Source organism: Sprattus sprattus (genome assembly GCF_963457725.1).
Source record: "Sprattus sprattus genome assembly, chromosome: 14".
In the NCBI taxonomy this organism is placed as follows: domain Eukaryota; kingdom Metazoa; phylum Chordata; class Actinopteri; order Clupeiformes; family Clupeidae; genus Sprattus; species Sprattus sprattus.
In genome coordinates this window covers 5,621,512-5,639,510 of record NC_137912.1, presented here as the reverse complement: position 1 = coordinate 5,639,510, position 17,999 = coordinate 5,621,512, and the positions used below count along the sequence as shown (strand labels likewise).

The 17,999-nt window shown below is 38.1% G+C and overlaps 1 protein-coding gene across 3 annotated transcripts; it reads left to right on the top strand.

The window, feature by feature from the left end:
* The first annotated feature begins 5,612 nt into the window (after positions 1-5,612).
* LOC308375501 (uncharacterized protein) lies at positions 5,613-16,724 on the top strand. Of its 3 annotated transcripts, XM_080851668.1 has the most exons (6): positions 5,613-5,755; positions 8,217-8,293; positions 8,628-8,682; positions 9,276-9,331; positions 9,941-9,996; positions 14,078-16,724. In XM_080851668.1, exon 6 carries the CDS (start codon positions 14,089-14,091, stop codon positions 16,156-16,158), a length of 2,070 nt encoding a protein of 689 aa, XP_080707794.1. In that variant the 5' UTR covers positions 5,613-5,755; positions 8,217-8,293; positions 8,628-8,682; positions 9,276-9,331; positions 9,941-9,996; positions 14,078-14,088; the 3' UTR covers positions 16,159-16,724. The 3 variants fall into 3 exon arrangements, with proteins under 3 accessions (XP_080707794.1, XP_080707796.1, XP_080707795.1); XM_080851670.1 differs by lacking the exon at positions 9,276-9,331; XM_080851669.1 differs by lacking the exon at positions 9,941-9,996.
* Positions 16,725-17,999: the final 1,275 nt, after the last annotated feature.

Below are 17,999 nucleotides of genomic sequence, written 5' to 3'. Positions count from 1 at the left end.
CCTGCCTCTAAAAATATCCTTCGTGAAGTCAAACGGTGTAAAATAACGAGTTATTATTGCATTTCTAGTGAGAAATCAATGTCAAAATTGAACAATATAACAGAAAAACAGAGTTTCATGAAGCAGAAAATACGTAATCACAAACATTTTGGTACCATTGATTTAATTGGAAGCGCTCAATCCAATATGGCGGACAAAGACGGATTGAGCGCTTCAGAGTTCAGAGTTTTGTATATACATTCAGACTTCGTTTTGTATATATATTCAGACTTTGTTTTGTATATATATATTCAGACTTCGTTTTGTATATATATTCATACTTTTGTATATATATTCAGACTTTTGTATATATATTCAGAGTTTTGTATATATATTCAGACTTTTGTATATATATATATTCAAATGTTAATTTCCTGAACGGCATGTATATATATATATATATATATATATATTGGCTAGTAAAACGTATAATCTTGACTGATACACCCAATAGAAGATAGACAGTTACAGCTTGAATGATGCTATATGTGAGAAGACTTATTGCGTTGTGTATTGTGAAACCCAGGGACATGATAGAGTTGAGGTTATCAGCATGGAACAGTTTTCTTAAGAACAGATACAAATCTGTAGCAATGAATGTGCGTTTTTTGTTGTTTGCACTAAGATATTGACACAGAAGACGGATGACTTAGCAAAACAAACATTTACAGCTTGTTGCACTGTTTCTACTTTTGGAGTGTAGCATTGAGGGAGGGTTGTTACCTCCAGAGGGGAGTTACCTGCCGTCTACAGGGATCAGAATTCCCATGTTTATCTTCGTTAAAACTAATCTATTCAGCTTCAAGACTGAGATCACTGCACCTCTCACACTGAGACCAATCAAATCAAGCCAAACATGACAAGGATATGAACTTGCAAATGCCACACAACACCTAGAATCCTTAATTACATTTCCTCCTCTTAGTTCTCAAAGACATGTTATGCAAACAACTGACCTAATTACTGGAGAGTTATTGAATCTAGAAGTCCATCTGTGTTTTAGTCCAAAGGTAATCAGTCTGTAAGTTAGAGCCTTACAATACGCTGTAGCTATGTGAACTTCAATTAGGCAATATGGTATGACATGAACATGTCTCAAATAAACATCAGCCATCATTCATACATTTGTGTATTGTATTTTGTGTTGCATTGTGTGTCTCAATATGTTATGTTTAGTGTTAGTGCCATATAGCCTGTGAAATGTTATTCAAACTGGATGTCAAAGTTCACTTTTTATTTATCTACACAACTGAAAATATTGGCTTTGTAAAAATGACATAGGTTGGCCCCTCCACTGTCAAGCAAACTTCTGTTGTAGTAATCATTTATTTTTGTACCAAAGTAAAGACAGATGAGCAGCATAGTCAAGATCAAAGTCGTACCTTTCAATCCAATAACTCAATGAAAATGCTCTAATTATATTTTATTATATTGGATATATATCCTTTACTGCCCGTAGAGTAAAGTGACATAAGAAGCAGTATTCTATACAATTACAAAGATCATAAAAAATGTTAACAGCAAAGGTGAACCCAAAGGCGCAGTGCGATAAAAGTCAAATATCAGCATGACACATCTGGATTTCTCAACTAATGTTTCTCTGCAGAATTAACTCTGAATTTGTTTCCACTTTCTCTGGGGAATTGAGACACAGCTTCTGGAGAATGAGTTGTGAAAGAGGGCGCAGGCACTGAAGGTGTGCGCATCTTGTTTTTTTATTTTCATACTATTGTTACAAGAAATTCTGACATCTCTTATGCAAATGAATAAATAAAACATATAGTACATGAAGACAGATTGTACTGTGTTCCCTCGTCAGCTGGATGTCTGATCAGTACTTGTGCAGTACAATGCTGCCTTGGTTCTTATATTGCCACAAGGCTCCTGCTCTCAGACCACTTGACCCATCAAGGCCATGAATTTGATTATTTTTTACATTCATGTCTGTTTTTCATTTAAATAGATGTTTTCATCCAAAGTGTCTTAAGTGTCAGACATAAGTCCCATACTGTACAGTCATACACAGATTTACATTTGTATCTAAACATATTTTCCCTAGGTATTGAACGCATAACCCTGCTAACACCTTACTCTACCTGTGTTCATCTTATTTCACTGGAGTTTGTCATAACTCCTTGCATTTTGGTGTGATCAACAGTGCTATTTGTAGTCACAAGTACTATGTGGGATCCAAATCAAACTGAAATCCAAATTGTCTGAATACAGATTCTCAAGGTAAGATAATACCTGAAACTTGTATAAATATTACAGTATAGAGGCAATAGTGAAGGCTATTACAGGCAATATGTATTTAGGTTACTACTGCTACAGCTATGACACTTTTTGAAGACAAAGATTCTGTTCCTTGGTCTGTTGGGCAGCTTGGCCAAGACTGCAAAGGCAGCAGAGCTAAAATAACACCACATCATGGTCCACCTTATTGCACAATATGTGCCTGCTGTCTGCTCAGGCACTAGCTGTTCAATGACACAGAGGCACATTGCAGCGCCACTGAAGAACCGACAAAAGCTACAAGCTCACAGGAATGATGCTCTGAGGATCATTCTGTTTCAAGAGTCCCCATTTTTCCAAGAGAGAAGCATGGTGCCTTTATGATATGTGCTTGCTTGAATGATCCGTGCTGGGTTGTACATTACATCTGCTGCAAGAGGCCTTGGGAATTTGTCGCCCCAATTTGTTGAATTTCCTGACCCTCTGTTTAGAACGACATTTAACAACCTAACCTGGGGGTCCCTCATAGGGTCCACATACTGGACACACCTCAGATGGCCTCACAGCAAGTCATCCTACTTCTGACATTAAATGTAGCGCCAGGCTCTTGGGCGTTGCGGTCAGGATGCGAGTTAGGTACCCTGTAGGCCCAGGTTCAATGCTGAGTGGGGTGACTTTCTATGAAGCCTAGCTTTATACGGCCCTATAAGGGCATTATAAGGGCCTTAATAATGTCTTGTAAAGTAGCTATAAGTCATTTGTAGCATAGTTATAATGATTGCTACAATGACTTATAGCTACTTTATAAGTCATTATCAAGGCCCTTATGATGCCCTTACATGGCCTTATAAAGCTAGGCTTCACAGAAAGTGTTGCTGATTATTCTCCTGGTTGTTGCAATACTTGTTTCCTCTCCACCCATGAATCCCCTTAACCAGGCCGGAACACAAGGACACAAGGGCCTCACACACCTCGGCTCTTATGACAGCTAGGTGGAATGGAACCCTTTGGGGCTTGGCATGTAGGCGTGCACAGGCTGCTCACAGTGCCCACCCCCCTTGGACCTGAACCAGGGATTGTGGGGCAAACCTGAGCTAACTATCAGTGGGCCTGTGTGATAACGTCTGTGGGTTAATCTATTTGTTTGTGCCCAGAGAGCCCGCATGGGCCCTGCATGGCAAGACTGTCAGTGGGCATGTGTAGGATTTCTACAGGTCTCCTCAAAGTTACTTTGCCCACAGAGTTTTGTTTACTGGGCTGTCGAACCAAACAAATGTTATATTTTTGCAGTTAACTTTATATGGACGTTTTTATGCCACTTTAAGATGGCTATTTAATTTCAGAACTAAAGGAAAACAGTCAAAAATCTACAATCCAAATATATTTCTATGAAAATGTAATTTTAGATGCCATTTCTAAATATATGTATATATATATTGGCTAGTGTACACTGAGACCATTCAAAGCAAACCAAACATGACTAAGAAATCATCTTGCAAATGCCATACAACACCTAGAATCCTTAATTACATTTCCTCCTCTTAGTTCTCAAAGACATGTTATGCAAACAACTGACCTAATTACTGCAGAGTTATTGAATCTAGAAGTCCATCTATGTTTTATTCCAAAGGTAATCAGCCAGTAAGTTAGAGCCTTACAATACACTGTAGCTATGTGAACTTCAATTAGGCAATATGGTATAACATGAACATGTCTCCAATAAACATCAGCCATCATTCATACACGTGTGTGTTGTATTTTGGTTTGCATTGTGTGTCTCAATATGTTATGTTAAGTGTTAGTGCCATATTGTCTGTGAAATGTTATTCCAACGGGATGTAAAAATTCACTTTTTTATTATCTACACAACTGAAAATATTAGCTTTTTAAAATGAATATAGGTTGGCCCCTCCACTGTCAAGCAAACTTCTGTTGTAGTAATCATTTATTTTTGTACCAAAGTAAAGACAGATATGCAGCATAGTCAAGATCAAGGTGGTACCTTTCAATCCAATAACTCAATGAAAATGCTCTAATTATATTTTATTGTATTGTATATATATCCTTTAATGCCCGTAGAGTAAAGTGACATAAGAAGCAGTATTCTATAAAATTACAAAGATCATAAAAAATGTTTTCAGCAAAGGTGAACCCAAAGGCGCAGTGCGATAAAAGTCAAATATCAGCATGACACATCTGGATTTCTCAACTAATGTTTCTCTGCAGAATTAACTCTGAATTTGTTTCCACTTTCTCTGGGGAATTGAGACACAGCTTCTGGAGAATGAGTTGTGGAAGAGGGCGCAGACACTGAAGGTGTGCGCATCTTGTTTTTTATTTTCATACTATTGTTACAAGAAATTCTGACATCTCTTATGCAAATTAATTAATATAACATACAGAACATGAAGACAGATTGTACTGTGTTCCCTCGTCAGCTGGATGTCTGATCAGTACTTGTGCAGTACCATGCTGCCTTGGTTCTGTGCTGCCACAAAGCTCCCGCTCTCAGACCACTAGAACCATCAAGGCCATGAATTTGATTATTTTTTACATTCATGTCTGTTTTTCATTTAAATAGATGTTTTCATCCAAAGTGTCTTAAGTGTCAGACGTCCCATACTGTACAGTCAAACACAGATGTACATTTGTATCTGAATATATTTTCCCTAGGTATTGAACACATGACCCTGCTTACAGCTTACTCTACCTGCGTTCATCTTATTTCACTGGAGTTTGTCATACCTCTTTGCATTTTGGTGTGATCAACAGTGCTATTTGTAGTCACAAGTGCTATTATGTTGGATCCAAATCAAACCGAAATCCAAATTGTCTGAATACAGATTTTCCAGGTAAGATAATACCTGAAACGTGTATAAATATTACAGTATAGAGGCAATAGTGAAGGCTATTAAAGGCAATATGTATTTAGGTTACTACTGCTACAGCTATGACACTTTTTGAAGACATAGATTCTGTTCCTTGGTCTGTTGGGCAGCTTGGCCAAGACTGCAAAGGCAGCAGAGCTAAAATAACACCACATCATGGTCCACCTTATTGCCCAATATGTGCCTGCTGTCTGCTCAGGCACCAGTTGTACAATGACCTTATATGGCCTTATAAACAGTGGTTAAATTGGGCCGGGGCTGTCCGGGGCGGAGCACCGGCACATAAGCTGCCGGGTCTGGAGTTCTGCAAAGCAGATCTGCTGCGCAGCAGCTCCAGCCGATTTTGGCAATCTGCCTAGTCCATTCACAAGCAATGTTGTCCTACTCATTTACAACTTTTCCATTGCAAATCTATGTTGTTTTAAAATAAAAATCTAAATAATGGTAGGGAAAGGCTGGCCTAGACATCTGGAGCAAGTTTGAGAAGTAGGCATATCGCGCACGAAACTTGCGCAGCAGCTCCTCCTCCGCGATCAGACAACACAACGTCAATCGGTCATCATCAGACATATCGTAGTAGACAGGTGAATGGCGAGGTAAGAGAAACTAAATTAAAGGTGCACGGTATTTTGAAAGAGGTCGATCATCACCAATAGGCTAATATCATTAGATATGGGCTTGCATTTTCATTAAGCAGGAAAAATTAACCTTAGACATGCAGGGATAGCCTGCTACTGGTGTGTCAACTCGCAAGCGCTAGTTAAAAAGAACAATGCTGCTAATTCTAAATGATTTAGCAAGTAGTCTATGCGATCTCCGAATCACATTTCTCATTCCTAGCTGGATGAATTTCAAACTTATTTGTATCAATGAATCAGCTCTTAATGTGACCTCATCAAACACACTCAAAATCTACAGAGTACATATTAAGCAACATATAAAAAATGCTGGAGTTGTTGGCTGCTTGCTTCACTGCTTGTGGATGGTTGCTCATCATCTGAATCTTCCTCCTGGCTATGCATTGGTCCTTGAACATACACTACTCACAAAAAGTTAGTGATATCTGGCTTTTGGGTGAGTAGTGTGTTTTAGCATTGACCCTGTGAATATTTTTTTAGAAAAGTAACCTACTAACAAATACTAATAATCGTATTAGTATTGATTGATTCACATCCATATGAATGGATGACATGACAAACAAGTGGTGGAAAATGGAAAGTATTTGTTAGTAGGTTACTTTTCACAAAGTTAACTTTAACGGTGATGTGTTTTTTGTTTAATTTGGCAACTTATTTACTGCATAATCCTCGAAAGATTTGTGAAATTTGCCCCTCCGGATCAGAGCCCCCCTACATAGAAAATCCCAATTTAACCCCTGCTTATAAAGCTAGGCTTCATAGAAAGTGTTACTGATTATTCTATGCATGCAGGCGCTGCACAGGCTGCTCACAGTGCCCACCCCCCTTGGACCTGAACCAGGGATTGTGGGGCAAACCTGAGCTAACTATCAGTGGGCCTGTGTGATAACGTCTGTGGGTTAATCTATTTGTTTGTGCCCAGAGAGCCCGCATGGGCCCTGCATGGCAAGACTGTCAGTGGGCATGTGTAGGATTTCTACAGGTCTCCTCAAAGTTACTTTGCCCACAGAAATGCCACAAAGATGACAGTCCAGTGACAACATTAAGTTGGCCTACAGGGTTATGTTTGCTGGTTCTCTCTTGTATTGCTGGGCTGTCGAACTAAGCATATGTTATATTTTTGCAGTAAACTATATATGCTTGTATGCTACTATAAGATGGATATTTAGTTTCAGAACCAAAGGAAAACATTCCAAAATCTACAATCCAAATATATTTCTATGAAAATGTAATTTCAGATGCCATTTCTAAATGGAGATTTTGGCTAGTACAACGTATTATCTGATACACCTAATAGAAGATAGACAGTTACAGCTTAAATGATGCTATTTGTGAGAGGACTTATTGCGTTGTGTATTGTGAAACCCAGGGACATGATAGAGTTGAGGTTATCAGCATGGAACAGTTTTCTTAAGAACAGATACAAATCTGTAGCAATGAATGTGTGTTTTTCGTTGTTTGCACTAAAATATTGAGACATAAGACAGATGACATAGCAAAACAATCATTTACAGGTTTTTGCACTGTTTGTTTTAGAGCCTATAATGTATTGGTAACATGTTATATTTAAGATTATTATACGGCTCCCTAGAATAATGCAAAAAGTTCCATTTGAATGGGCCGTATCATATTTCTTTTTACTGACTGCTGCATAAAATGAATGACCACTGCCATTGGCAACAGCTTTTGTGCTTCCAATAAACAGCTTTCATATAATTCTGCAAGTAGTCAGTGCAATTAACATCACGGAAATTCACTGTAACTTGAAGTTAGCTGGTAATAGATTGCTACACAACACCTGAAACTTTAAGTTCAGTGACGAAACTGCAACAAAAGCATTAAGTATAGGTATTTTGGTGGAATGTCTTTGACAGCTGGTCAGTTTCAGGAAATAAATCCCTCTGCTGTGCGTCGGAGTCCTGGTCGGCCCATCTGGATCATGGTTGTGATAACCTGTGGCACATGGTCAAATCACAACTGTGGGGAATCCTTTACCAACCCCACTCTGACGTTTGTCATAATGCTTGTTTTATACAACATATCTACTACCAACTAATTGAGACACCAGATTTGAATTTCCTTCAGTTATTTCTATTATGTATTCATTCATTCTAATTGGAGTGTTCAGTGTTAAGTCAGAGAGTACCCTGGATGGCAACAGTGCAAAACTGACAAAATGGTCACCTTCCTTTCTGCTCTCTGTAATTTTTTAAGAGTTGAAGGGTGATGTCGTACAATTTAACAGCTGAAGCTGAAATGATGCTTAATTAAACCCTAAATCTAATACATTTTGGGGGGAAAATACAGGTACTGCGGGATTTGGCCACACATGAGACAAAAGCAACGTTTTTTTTTACCCTCACACTTGTCCTATACGTGTTCCACCTCTACACTCAAACCACGTGTTTTGCTGACTCAGGCTGAGATGAGCATAAAAGCAGCCTCTCTGAAGCTGAAGAGACAGTTCTCCAGAGACACTCTGAAGATCTACAACTGGTGAGTAAGAGTTGACTTCACAAGTTGTGGGTTTGTCTTGATAAAGAAAGAACAAAGCAACACATGAAAAGGAAGCATATTGTAACCTTCATAGTTAGTTATGATATAAGGAATTATATCATGTATACACGTACAATTTGATTAGTATGTACTTCATCATTATAATGAAAATGAGAATCATTATTTCATTTTCTGAAATGAATTGATAAATGTCTCATAAAGGCTAGATTGTTTTTCACCCGAATATGAGAGGTAAAGATTACACCATATGGTAGTGGCACTGTATGTAAAGCGAGAGATGATGTAAATATTTGTGTTTTGTCTTTTTTTTCAGATTTCAAAGAGATCACTGAGTCTGCTGTAGCTTTTCCTCGTTCCAGAATACATCGGTAAGAAACGTGAACAATTCTGAGTAACGACCTAAACATTAATTAATCTACAACTGGTGAGTAAGAGTTGACTTCACTAGTTGTGGGTTTGTCTTGATAAAGAAAGAACAAAGCAACACATGAAAAGGAAGCATATTGTAACCTTCATAGTTAGTGATATAAGGAATTACATGTAGGCTATACACGTACAATCTAATAAGTGTGTACTTCATCATTATAATGATGATGATTATTATTATTAGTTGTAGTTGTAGAGGTAAGAGTAGTAGAAGTAAGTAGAAAGTAAGATCACTTAAGTTGTTCAGTGCAAAAGCTGATAGTCAGCAGTAATTGAGTTGCGATTGGTAAGTTTATAAATAACTTGTATAAGGTGAGGCTTGGTTTCTTTATTCAGTTGGTGACACTCATTTGGCCATTTGATAATGTTTTCTTCCTTTAAACAAGACATTATCTGAAATGAAATGATAAATGTCTCATAAAGGCTAGATAGTTTTTCACCCGAATATGAGAGGTAAAGATTCCACCATATGGTAGTGGCACTGTATGTAAAGCGGGAGGTGATGTAAAGATTTGTGTTTTGTCTTTTTTTTCAGATATCAAACAGATCACTGCTGTCTGCTGTAGCTTTTCCTCGTTCCAGAATACATCGGTAAGAAACGTGAACGATCCTAAGTAACGACCTAAACATGAATTAATATCGTTGATAACCCTGTAGGCCAACTAAATGTTGTCACTATTGATTGTCTTGATAAAGAAAGAAGAAAGCACTACATGAAAAGGAGGCATAGGTATTGTAGCCTTCATAGTTAGTGATGATATAAGGAATTATATCATGTATACACGTACAATTTGATTAGTGTGTACTTCATCATTATAATGAAAATGAGAATTATTATTATTAGTTGTAGTTGTAGAGGTAGGAGTAGTAGAAGTAAGTAAAAAGTAAGATCACTTAAGTTGGTCAGTGCAAAAGCTGATAGTCAGCAGCAGTAATTGAGCTGCGATGGGTGAGTTTATAAATATCTTGTATAAGGTGAGGCTTGGTTCCTTTATTCAGTTGGTGACACTCATTTGGCCATTTGATAATGTTTTCTTCCTTTAAATAAGACATTTTCTGAAATGAAATGATAAATGCCTCATAAAGGCTAGATTGTTTTTCACCCGAATATGAGAGGTAAAGATTCCACCTAATGGTAGTGGCACTGTATGTAAAGCGAGAGGTGATGTAAAGTTTTGGGTTTTGTCTTTTTTTTTCCAGATATCAAACAGATCACTGCTGTCTGCTGTAGCTTTTCCTCATTCCAGAATACATCGGTAAGAACAATTCTGAGTCACGACCTAAACAATTAATAATATTGTTGATCTGATAGATGCTTTTGTTATTGCATAAGTTATTGCATTTGGAGTTAGGATTAGGAGAGGGTATTGAAAGATTGTGATTTATGGAAAATTCTGGATTGAAAACATCAACTGTTAAATTATTTTATGACAGAACTAATTTCTAGCTCTGAAGTTAGTTTCAATTGCAGGGTTTAGTGAAGGACTTGATAAAATGCCTGTCTGTTGGGCAGGGTGTCAGTTTCTCCTGCTACGGTGAGGAATCACTATTATCAAAACTATTATCAACACTTTTATCAATCCTATTTATAGTGCTTAGGAGTGATGCTTAGGAGATTGTTACTGTTCATAGTGTAGTGAAAACTTTCTCTGTGTTCGGTCTATGTCCCTTTGTCCTCCAAAGGTGGCGATGTTTTATTATTAATAATAATAATACAAATAATAATAATAATAAAATGTATTTCTATAGCACCTCTCATACAAAACAATGCAGCTCAAAGTGCTTAACAGCAAAGGAATAACGTGCACAAAGAAATTACATGCGCAGTGATCCACATACAAATAGACCACAAATAAACATACAACATAAAAACTAGGATAGAGTGCCTGAAATAAAATAACATGAACATTAAAACAGGGATAGAATGCATACAGATTTAAGATAAAAAATTGAAAATAAAACCCTGCAGAGATATAGTTTATCTAACCCCTTAATATTACGCTGTATCTCGATGAAGATCAAAATAAATAATAATACAAAAAATGCAAAGTCGTAGCTAATTAAAGGCTAAAGTGAAGAGATACATTTTTACGTTTTCTTTTAAAAAGGTTTAGCCAGCTGGCTTCCCTGATATCTATAGGCAGTAGGTTCCATAGCTTTGTGGCGTAATTGACAAATGCTGCAAACCCTTACGGCTGTTGCTGGGAACCTCCAATAAACCAGCATTAGATGATTACAGTGTTCTTGAAGGCAAGTATTTGAGAAGGGAGTTTGCAATGTAACTAGGTCAAATAAGGGCTTTGTATATTAGAAGAAGGACCTTAAAATGTTACTGGAAGCCAGTGCAGAGCAGCTAAAAGTGGTCTAATGCGTTCTTTCCTCTTGGTTCTGGTTAATAGCTGAGCTGAAGTCTCTCAGTTTTTTTTTTTCGGGAGGCCAGCTAGAATTGCATTACAATAATTAAGCCGGCTTGAAATACAGGCATGAATCAGTTTTTCAGCATATTTTTGATTTATAAATGGTAGAACTTCAGCCATGTTTCTAAGGTGGAGAAATTATGTTTTCCGTCACCTCATTAATGTGGTACGTGAAGCTAAGATCTCATTCTAAGATAACTCCAAGATTTGTAACGTCTGATTTAATCCAGGGAGTTAATTTCCCCAGATTATTAAACAGCATTTCTCTTTTAGTTTTAGGAGGATCTCAGTTTTGTCCACGTGTAACTTAAAGAAGTTATTGCTCATCCACTTATGTATCGCCAAAAGACAGGTAGTAATGGAGTCACACAAAATCAGTCTTTTTTCTACCTGTAGGTTTGTAGCTCATTTCCACCTGTAGGTTTGTATCTTATCTCACCCATACTAGCCTGCCATTATAGATTATTCCTCAGACACGGGTGTCATTGGCAATGATGTTATGAAAGACCTCAAAGACCAAGTGAGACCAAACTAAGATAAGTTAAAAGCTTGATACAAAGCGAGATAGATTATGAGAAATTAGGTCATAGCATTTCTCACCCTTTCCCACCCTCTCCCACACCTTCCAACTGTTACCAGTTTTGTCCACGTGTTACTTAAAGAAGTTATTGCTCATCCACTTATTAATCGCCAAAAGACAGGTAGTAATGGAGTTTATAGCTGCAGCATCATTTGGTTCAGCAGAGATGTACAGTTGCGTGTCATCCACATAGCTATGGAAACATACATTGTGTTCTCTAATGATGTCCCCAAGTGGCAGCATGTATAGTGAGAATAATAATGGACCAAGGCAGCTCCCTTGTGCAACCCCAAAGTAGATGTCATGTTTCTTATACACATGATCTCAAGACGTAAAACTTTCTCCCTTTGATGTATGTTCTGAACCAGAGTCAGAAAGCCCAACTAACCTTTTAAGACGATTGGTTAGGATGTCATGATCTAATTAAAATTTCTCAGGGATATTGTTTTCTTTAAGAAGGAGTTTATTTGTAGTGTTTTCAAGTACTTTACTAATAAATGGAAGATTGGAAATTGTCCTATAGTTGGTCAGTGCATTACCATCTAGGTTGGGCTTCTTTAGTACGGGTTATACAAAAGCTGTTTTGAGTGCATCTGGGAAGATGCCTGTTTGAGGAGATGTATTTATAATCTTCAGGGAATTACTTGAAACACTGTCGAACACCTGCTTAAATGCTGTAGGTATAGGGTGAAGGAGTTGTGACAGTCTGTCTATAGGTCGAGGAGTTGTGACAGTCGGTCAAAGATCCATCAATGTGATGCAGGTGAAATTTCCCATGGTTGCATCTTTTTTACAGTGTTTGCTGAGGCTATCTGCGTTTACATCAGAAATAGTACTGGCTCTATTTGAAGTTATCTTGTTGTTTTCTCAATCTCCCAGCATCACTCATTGCTCCATTCTCTCACCACATGCAGTTGCGGGTTGTCTCCACATGGCAGTGCCATAGCAATTCCACAATAGCATACAAGTCACATGCTCAGATATATATATGGGTTTGTCACGGGGCTGGTTCCATGTGTGTCAGGAAGGGGAACAATAGGGGTAGTTGGCCCTAGGTGTGAAAAGACCTAACAGGATGGGGTGGCTACTCGCAAAAACTTTATTTGCGGAGACATTTCATGCCAGTGTTCTTAATGTAAATTTGAGTGTGGATATTGGATATTTTAGATGGATCTTTAAGAACATTTTAGTTCATATGAGTTCAAATTGTTTATAAAAAACACTAATATTCTTCAGTATAGCATAACATGTCTAATAACATGTCCCTCAGTGTAATATGGACTTGAAAGAGTAAATAGCTAATTATCTAACAGCCTGAGGCAGTGGTTGAGAAAATTGAATATGAACATAGTACAAAGCAGGACATACAGGACATGCAGGACATACAGGTTTTTTGGACATATCATCATTCATTGGTTATGATGTCCCTGTGCACTACAGGTGCCATGTGACTGTTGTAATGGCCTTTGAAATAGTCTCATAACATTAATTACAGTCAATTCAAGTCTTGTACAATATTGTAATTCCAGTATTTCAATCAAGTATGCATTACCTGCACCTCAGACTAACAAGATTACTCTGCTAAAATTAAAACAATAATAAGAAATTTATAATAACTGTTAATGAGCCTTATAATCAAGACTGAAACGAAGACCAATTCAAAAGTATACAGATGGAAGCAGGATCACAGTGCGCAAACAGAAGATCTGTGTGATCTATAGAGAGTGTAAAAACAAATCAAATCCCAAATGGAATTTGAGCATATTGTACACAGTATAAGTATCCCACCCCCCCCATCCCAAAGTCAAGCTCATCAACATGGAGAATTTCATAAAATCAGTGATATCTTACGAAAATGTTATGGTGGTAAAACAGCAAGTAATTGCTAACAGATTCAGTTTTTCCAGTTTTTGTAGCACAGAGAAAGTTTGCATTGTGGCACCTTAAGATCTTGCAGAGATTTAATATGTTGATGTGGAAAAGCCTCTTAATAAATACCTGAGGTATACTACATCAAGAAGGTTGTGAAGCACAACTAATTCAGTCAAGTCCTGCAACATACAATTTGATACTAGATACCTTTTCATATTACATACTTAAAGCATGAAGAGATTTTCAATTTTCTCAACCACTGCCTCAGGCTGTTAGATAATCAGCACTGTCAAAACTGCATGGAGATCTAGCTGGGCCTTGACCTTATCAACCTTTATGCAATTGGATAGAGATTTGTTTTGTTTGACCACAATGTATGTTTGCATTTTGTTGTTCTTTTTTAGCAATACATGACTGCAGTGACAGTCACATGAAATATAGTCACCCTTTCAATTTGTATTTTTTTAGGAAAGTAAACCATGGCATCCACTCAGATCATTAAGGCAAAACAGTCTCTCACCACTGCAAGTAAGCTTCGTGAAGACACTCAAATGATTATGCAGCCCTACGCCAACTGGGAAGAGCACTTGACTCCAGCTCCTCTTTCAATTACTGTCCTGGGAGAGTTAATATTCATATCCTCCAAAGATGATTTCTCTATCAACCAAAATCCACCAAATGGTGGATTCCAGTTCATCAAGTACCCCAATTCATTCAGAGCTTGTCTCATGCAAGTTTGCAATGCTGGATATTATGCTTTTAGTGAAGCACACACCAGTATGGACCAGATTAGACTCCACACTGCCAACGTGCCACAGTATGTCAGAACGGCTGTTCAGGTCATTCTCAAGAATGATGAAAGACTTTTTCAAGCCGTCCTGCCAGACACCTTAGCTAACATTGACAACATAGCCAGTGAATGTAAGCGGCTGTCCATCTGTACCCAGGGCAAGTTTGAGAAGGTCATTTCATTGGTTCATGAGATCCTTGAAGCAAGTACGAGTGCAAAAGAAGTTTACACTGAAGATCTCAAGAATGTAACACAAAAGATGGAAGAAAATGAAATCCGCAAGATGTCAAAGATGGAAACAGACAAAAGAACAGCAGAAGACTTAAAGAACTACCAATCTAAACTGGATGCTGCTGAGAAGCTGTTCGACAAAGCAATGAAGTCAATGCCAAGCGGATGGGAAATGATTGGGATGAATCTGGTAGAGGGACTCCCAGAGAGTCTTAATACTATAGTTTCTGGCTTAACCAATGTAGCGACCTTCAACTTTGATAAAATGTTCGGGGGGGGAGGCCAGGGAGACAAAAGCCAAACAGGTTCTGCACAGAAACCAGGCACAGGCCAGGAAAAGATGGATTTATACTTTGCAGTGAAGGAAGTGTACCAACAGTCAAGCACCATCCTGAAATTGGCTGAGATGATGAAGCATCTGACGGCGGAAGGTAAAATTGATTGGGTAGACTTGTATGACCAGAAGCATCAGAAAGCAAAGAGTGATTTCACAAAAGAAATGCTGCTGGAAGTCAAAAATAACATTACCTTGCTGAAAGACTCAGATGCAAAAACTACAGCACTAGAAATCTGCGGAAAAGGCATATCCATCTGCACAGAGATGTCAAGCATTGCCCCCGAAGGAGAATGTGAAGCCTCAAAAGAACAACAGCTGATTGAAGAAATTGCAAAACTGCAAGAACAGGCTCAGACCTTCAACGCAAAAGGCAAACAAGTCACTAAGACCACACCTTTATCCCAGACACCACCAGGGCTATCCCAAGCACAAAGTCAAGGTAAGAAGTCTGCAGCAACATATGCTTCAGAAAATGCAAGAGTCCAGATAGAGGAGACAAGAAAAGCCCTGGAAACTGCTAGACAAATGTACAGCACAGCCGTGGAGAGATTTGAGAAGAACAAACAAGAGTTGACTGAAATTTTGGTCACTCTGAAGAACTGTGATGTCAAGAAGATAGATTTTAAGACGACCTTGGAGATTCTAGCTCAGGGACTTACTGCCCTGGGAAAAGTGAAGGAGCAGTGGGAGAAGATGGTGCGTTTCTTTCAGATAGTGTCAACCATCATTAAAGCCTCCATGAATACTGCCACAAAGTCGTTCACAAGCACAGCCAAACAGGCCTCTGAGTACTCTAGCAGCGCCTTCCTCAAGGACCAGGTCTACAGCCAAGCATTCCAAGTCTCCAACGTTGCCAGTCTGGTAAACATGATTTCAAGCACATACACTGAAGTGTCTGAGAAGTACATCATGGATAGGGTCAGCAGCCTAGGAAGACTCATGGCCCTGGATCAGAACAGTCCAGAGTTTGACCTGGAGCGTACAAAATTACAAGACGGTTGTGAGGCAGCCCAGAGTGATATACTAGCCCTGGTCCAGAAGAACAAGACTGACTTCAACAGGAAGACAGAGGAACGTATGGTCCACCTTGAAGAGCTGAAGGCTCTGTTACCCCCACCTACAAAAGAGGAAGAGGAGAAAGTCCAGCGGATTGTCAACTCCTCTTCTGAGGAAGTCGACCAGTTTGCCTAAAAATTCACTTCTGAGGGAGAGAGAAGACAAAGGTTCCGCATGCCGCCCTGATAAAATTTATTTTCTATTTCTATTAATCTGTAATGTTTTTCTTTTCTGTGCAAGAATGATAGCATTTTTATCCTCTTTTTCTCTAACGTGTATACTAGAGACAACTTGAGGCAGAGTTGAAGGTGAAAGAGTCTGTAGTGAGCTAGACATATGTTATTCCAAAATGGGGCTGATCCTCTAGTCTAATTGATGGATGAGTTGGTCAAAGTGACAAAAAAAAGTGAATGATCAGGATTTCAACCCAGCTGTGATGCTGGAACCTTCACGTTTGTGAAAATCATTAGCTCTTTGCTTGACAACTAAAGAGAAATAAAATATGGGAACTAACCCTGTTATTTACTGAAGAAGAACTTCATGAACTAATGCATGGAGTTGAAAATGTACCTGATTTTTAAATGACTGCTCATTGTTATATTCATTACATTTATCTCAATTTAATTGATCCATTGTTTTCTGTTGTATTTCAATTTCTGTTTGCTTGCTTGTCAGGGTTCCTTTCTATCCTTTTTGAAGCTTTTTGAAGAATGGTAAGATTGTCAAACTTTGACAGCAAAAATAAATTTGCCATTACATAAGCTTTTGTGTTTGTCCTTTTTTATGTCAGTGTAAGGGGACACACCAAGTTTGTATTTGATATTGTCCTAGTCACTGCAAGACAAGTTCATTCATATAATACACAGAGACAGTTCTATGTGCTTTAAATAAATAAAATTAAAAAGAGGAATAATAGAACATGACATTTAAATAGCATTATAACAGGTCGTAGGAGCATAGGAGCCTAGAGATGGTGATGTTCTCTGTAGGTAAGAGAACCCCCCCGCAAAAAAGGATGCAACACTCCTTAAAATGTGTTAAAGGTAAAAATTCCCTTTATTTCTCCTTTAGCTGTAATCTTTTCAATCAAGCGCTCAAGAGTGAGTAAAGATAATTTTTGTGTGAAGTTAAAGTAAAGTAAAGCATTTGGCCTTTCCACTAATATTGCTGGATTGGCTGCACTACATTCAACACATGAACTCATTATGCTCAGGACAAACAAATGTACATTGAGTGTCAAGTTCTGAGGTTTTTTGGTCAACTCTGGCCCAACTTGAAATGGCCTGGTACATGAACCCCAAAGGATGGACGGGACAACTCTTTCCAACACAGCTCAAAATGTTGTTTTCCATATTTGTTTGTTGTTGATGAGTGGTTGGTCTATTAAGGTGAAATCTTTCAAAACACAAAAAGCACAAGTCATTCAAAAATGCAAATACATTTCAAACAATTTCAATCCAACAAATTAATGAAATGAGTACAGAGGATTTCAAGAGGTGGAATTGCTGAAACAATCCCAACCAATGACTGAAAGACTGTAAATGAATGCAAACAGTATGCAGCGTTAGTGTTTTTAAGAGGTTTGTTTGCCTCTCTCTCTGCTGAGATGTTTGCTGAGAGATCCTTCCAAACACAGGTGTTCCAACTTAAAGAGTAATGAGCAGCCTGCACTGTTTTGCCTGTGTTGCATTATGGGACGTGTAGTCTTTTAGGCAAAGTCAAGTGAGCTGATGTGATGAGGAACTCTGAAGAATATCTGACAAAACAATCTCTTAATGCTTTGAGCAAGCTTGTTTTATGGTGTCAATAGTTGTTAACAAAGTGATTTTGATATGTATCAAAATCTCTCAACACACAAAATCCTTCCTTTCGTGTGTTTTGTAAAAGTCCATACAGAGGAAAGTATAAATTCCCCCAAAAAACTGAATTCTACCCACAATAAAGTGAGAGATGCTCTAAAATGAGGCGCTAATACA

Excerpts from the sequence above, each read along its gene's own strand:
- LOC308375501 (XM_080851670.1), top strand. The coding sequence starts at position 14,089 with ATGGCATCCACTCAGATCATTAAGGCAAAACAGTCTCTCACCACTGCA.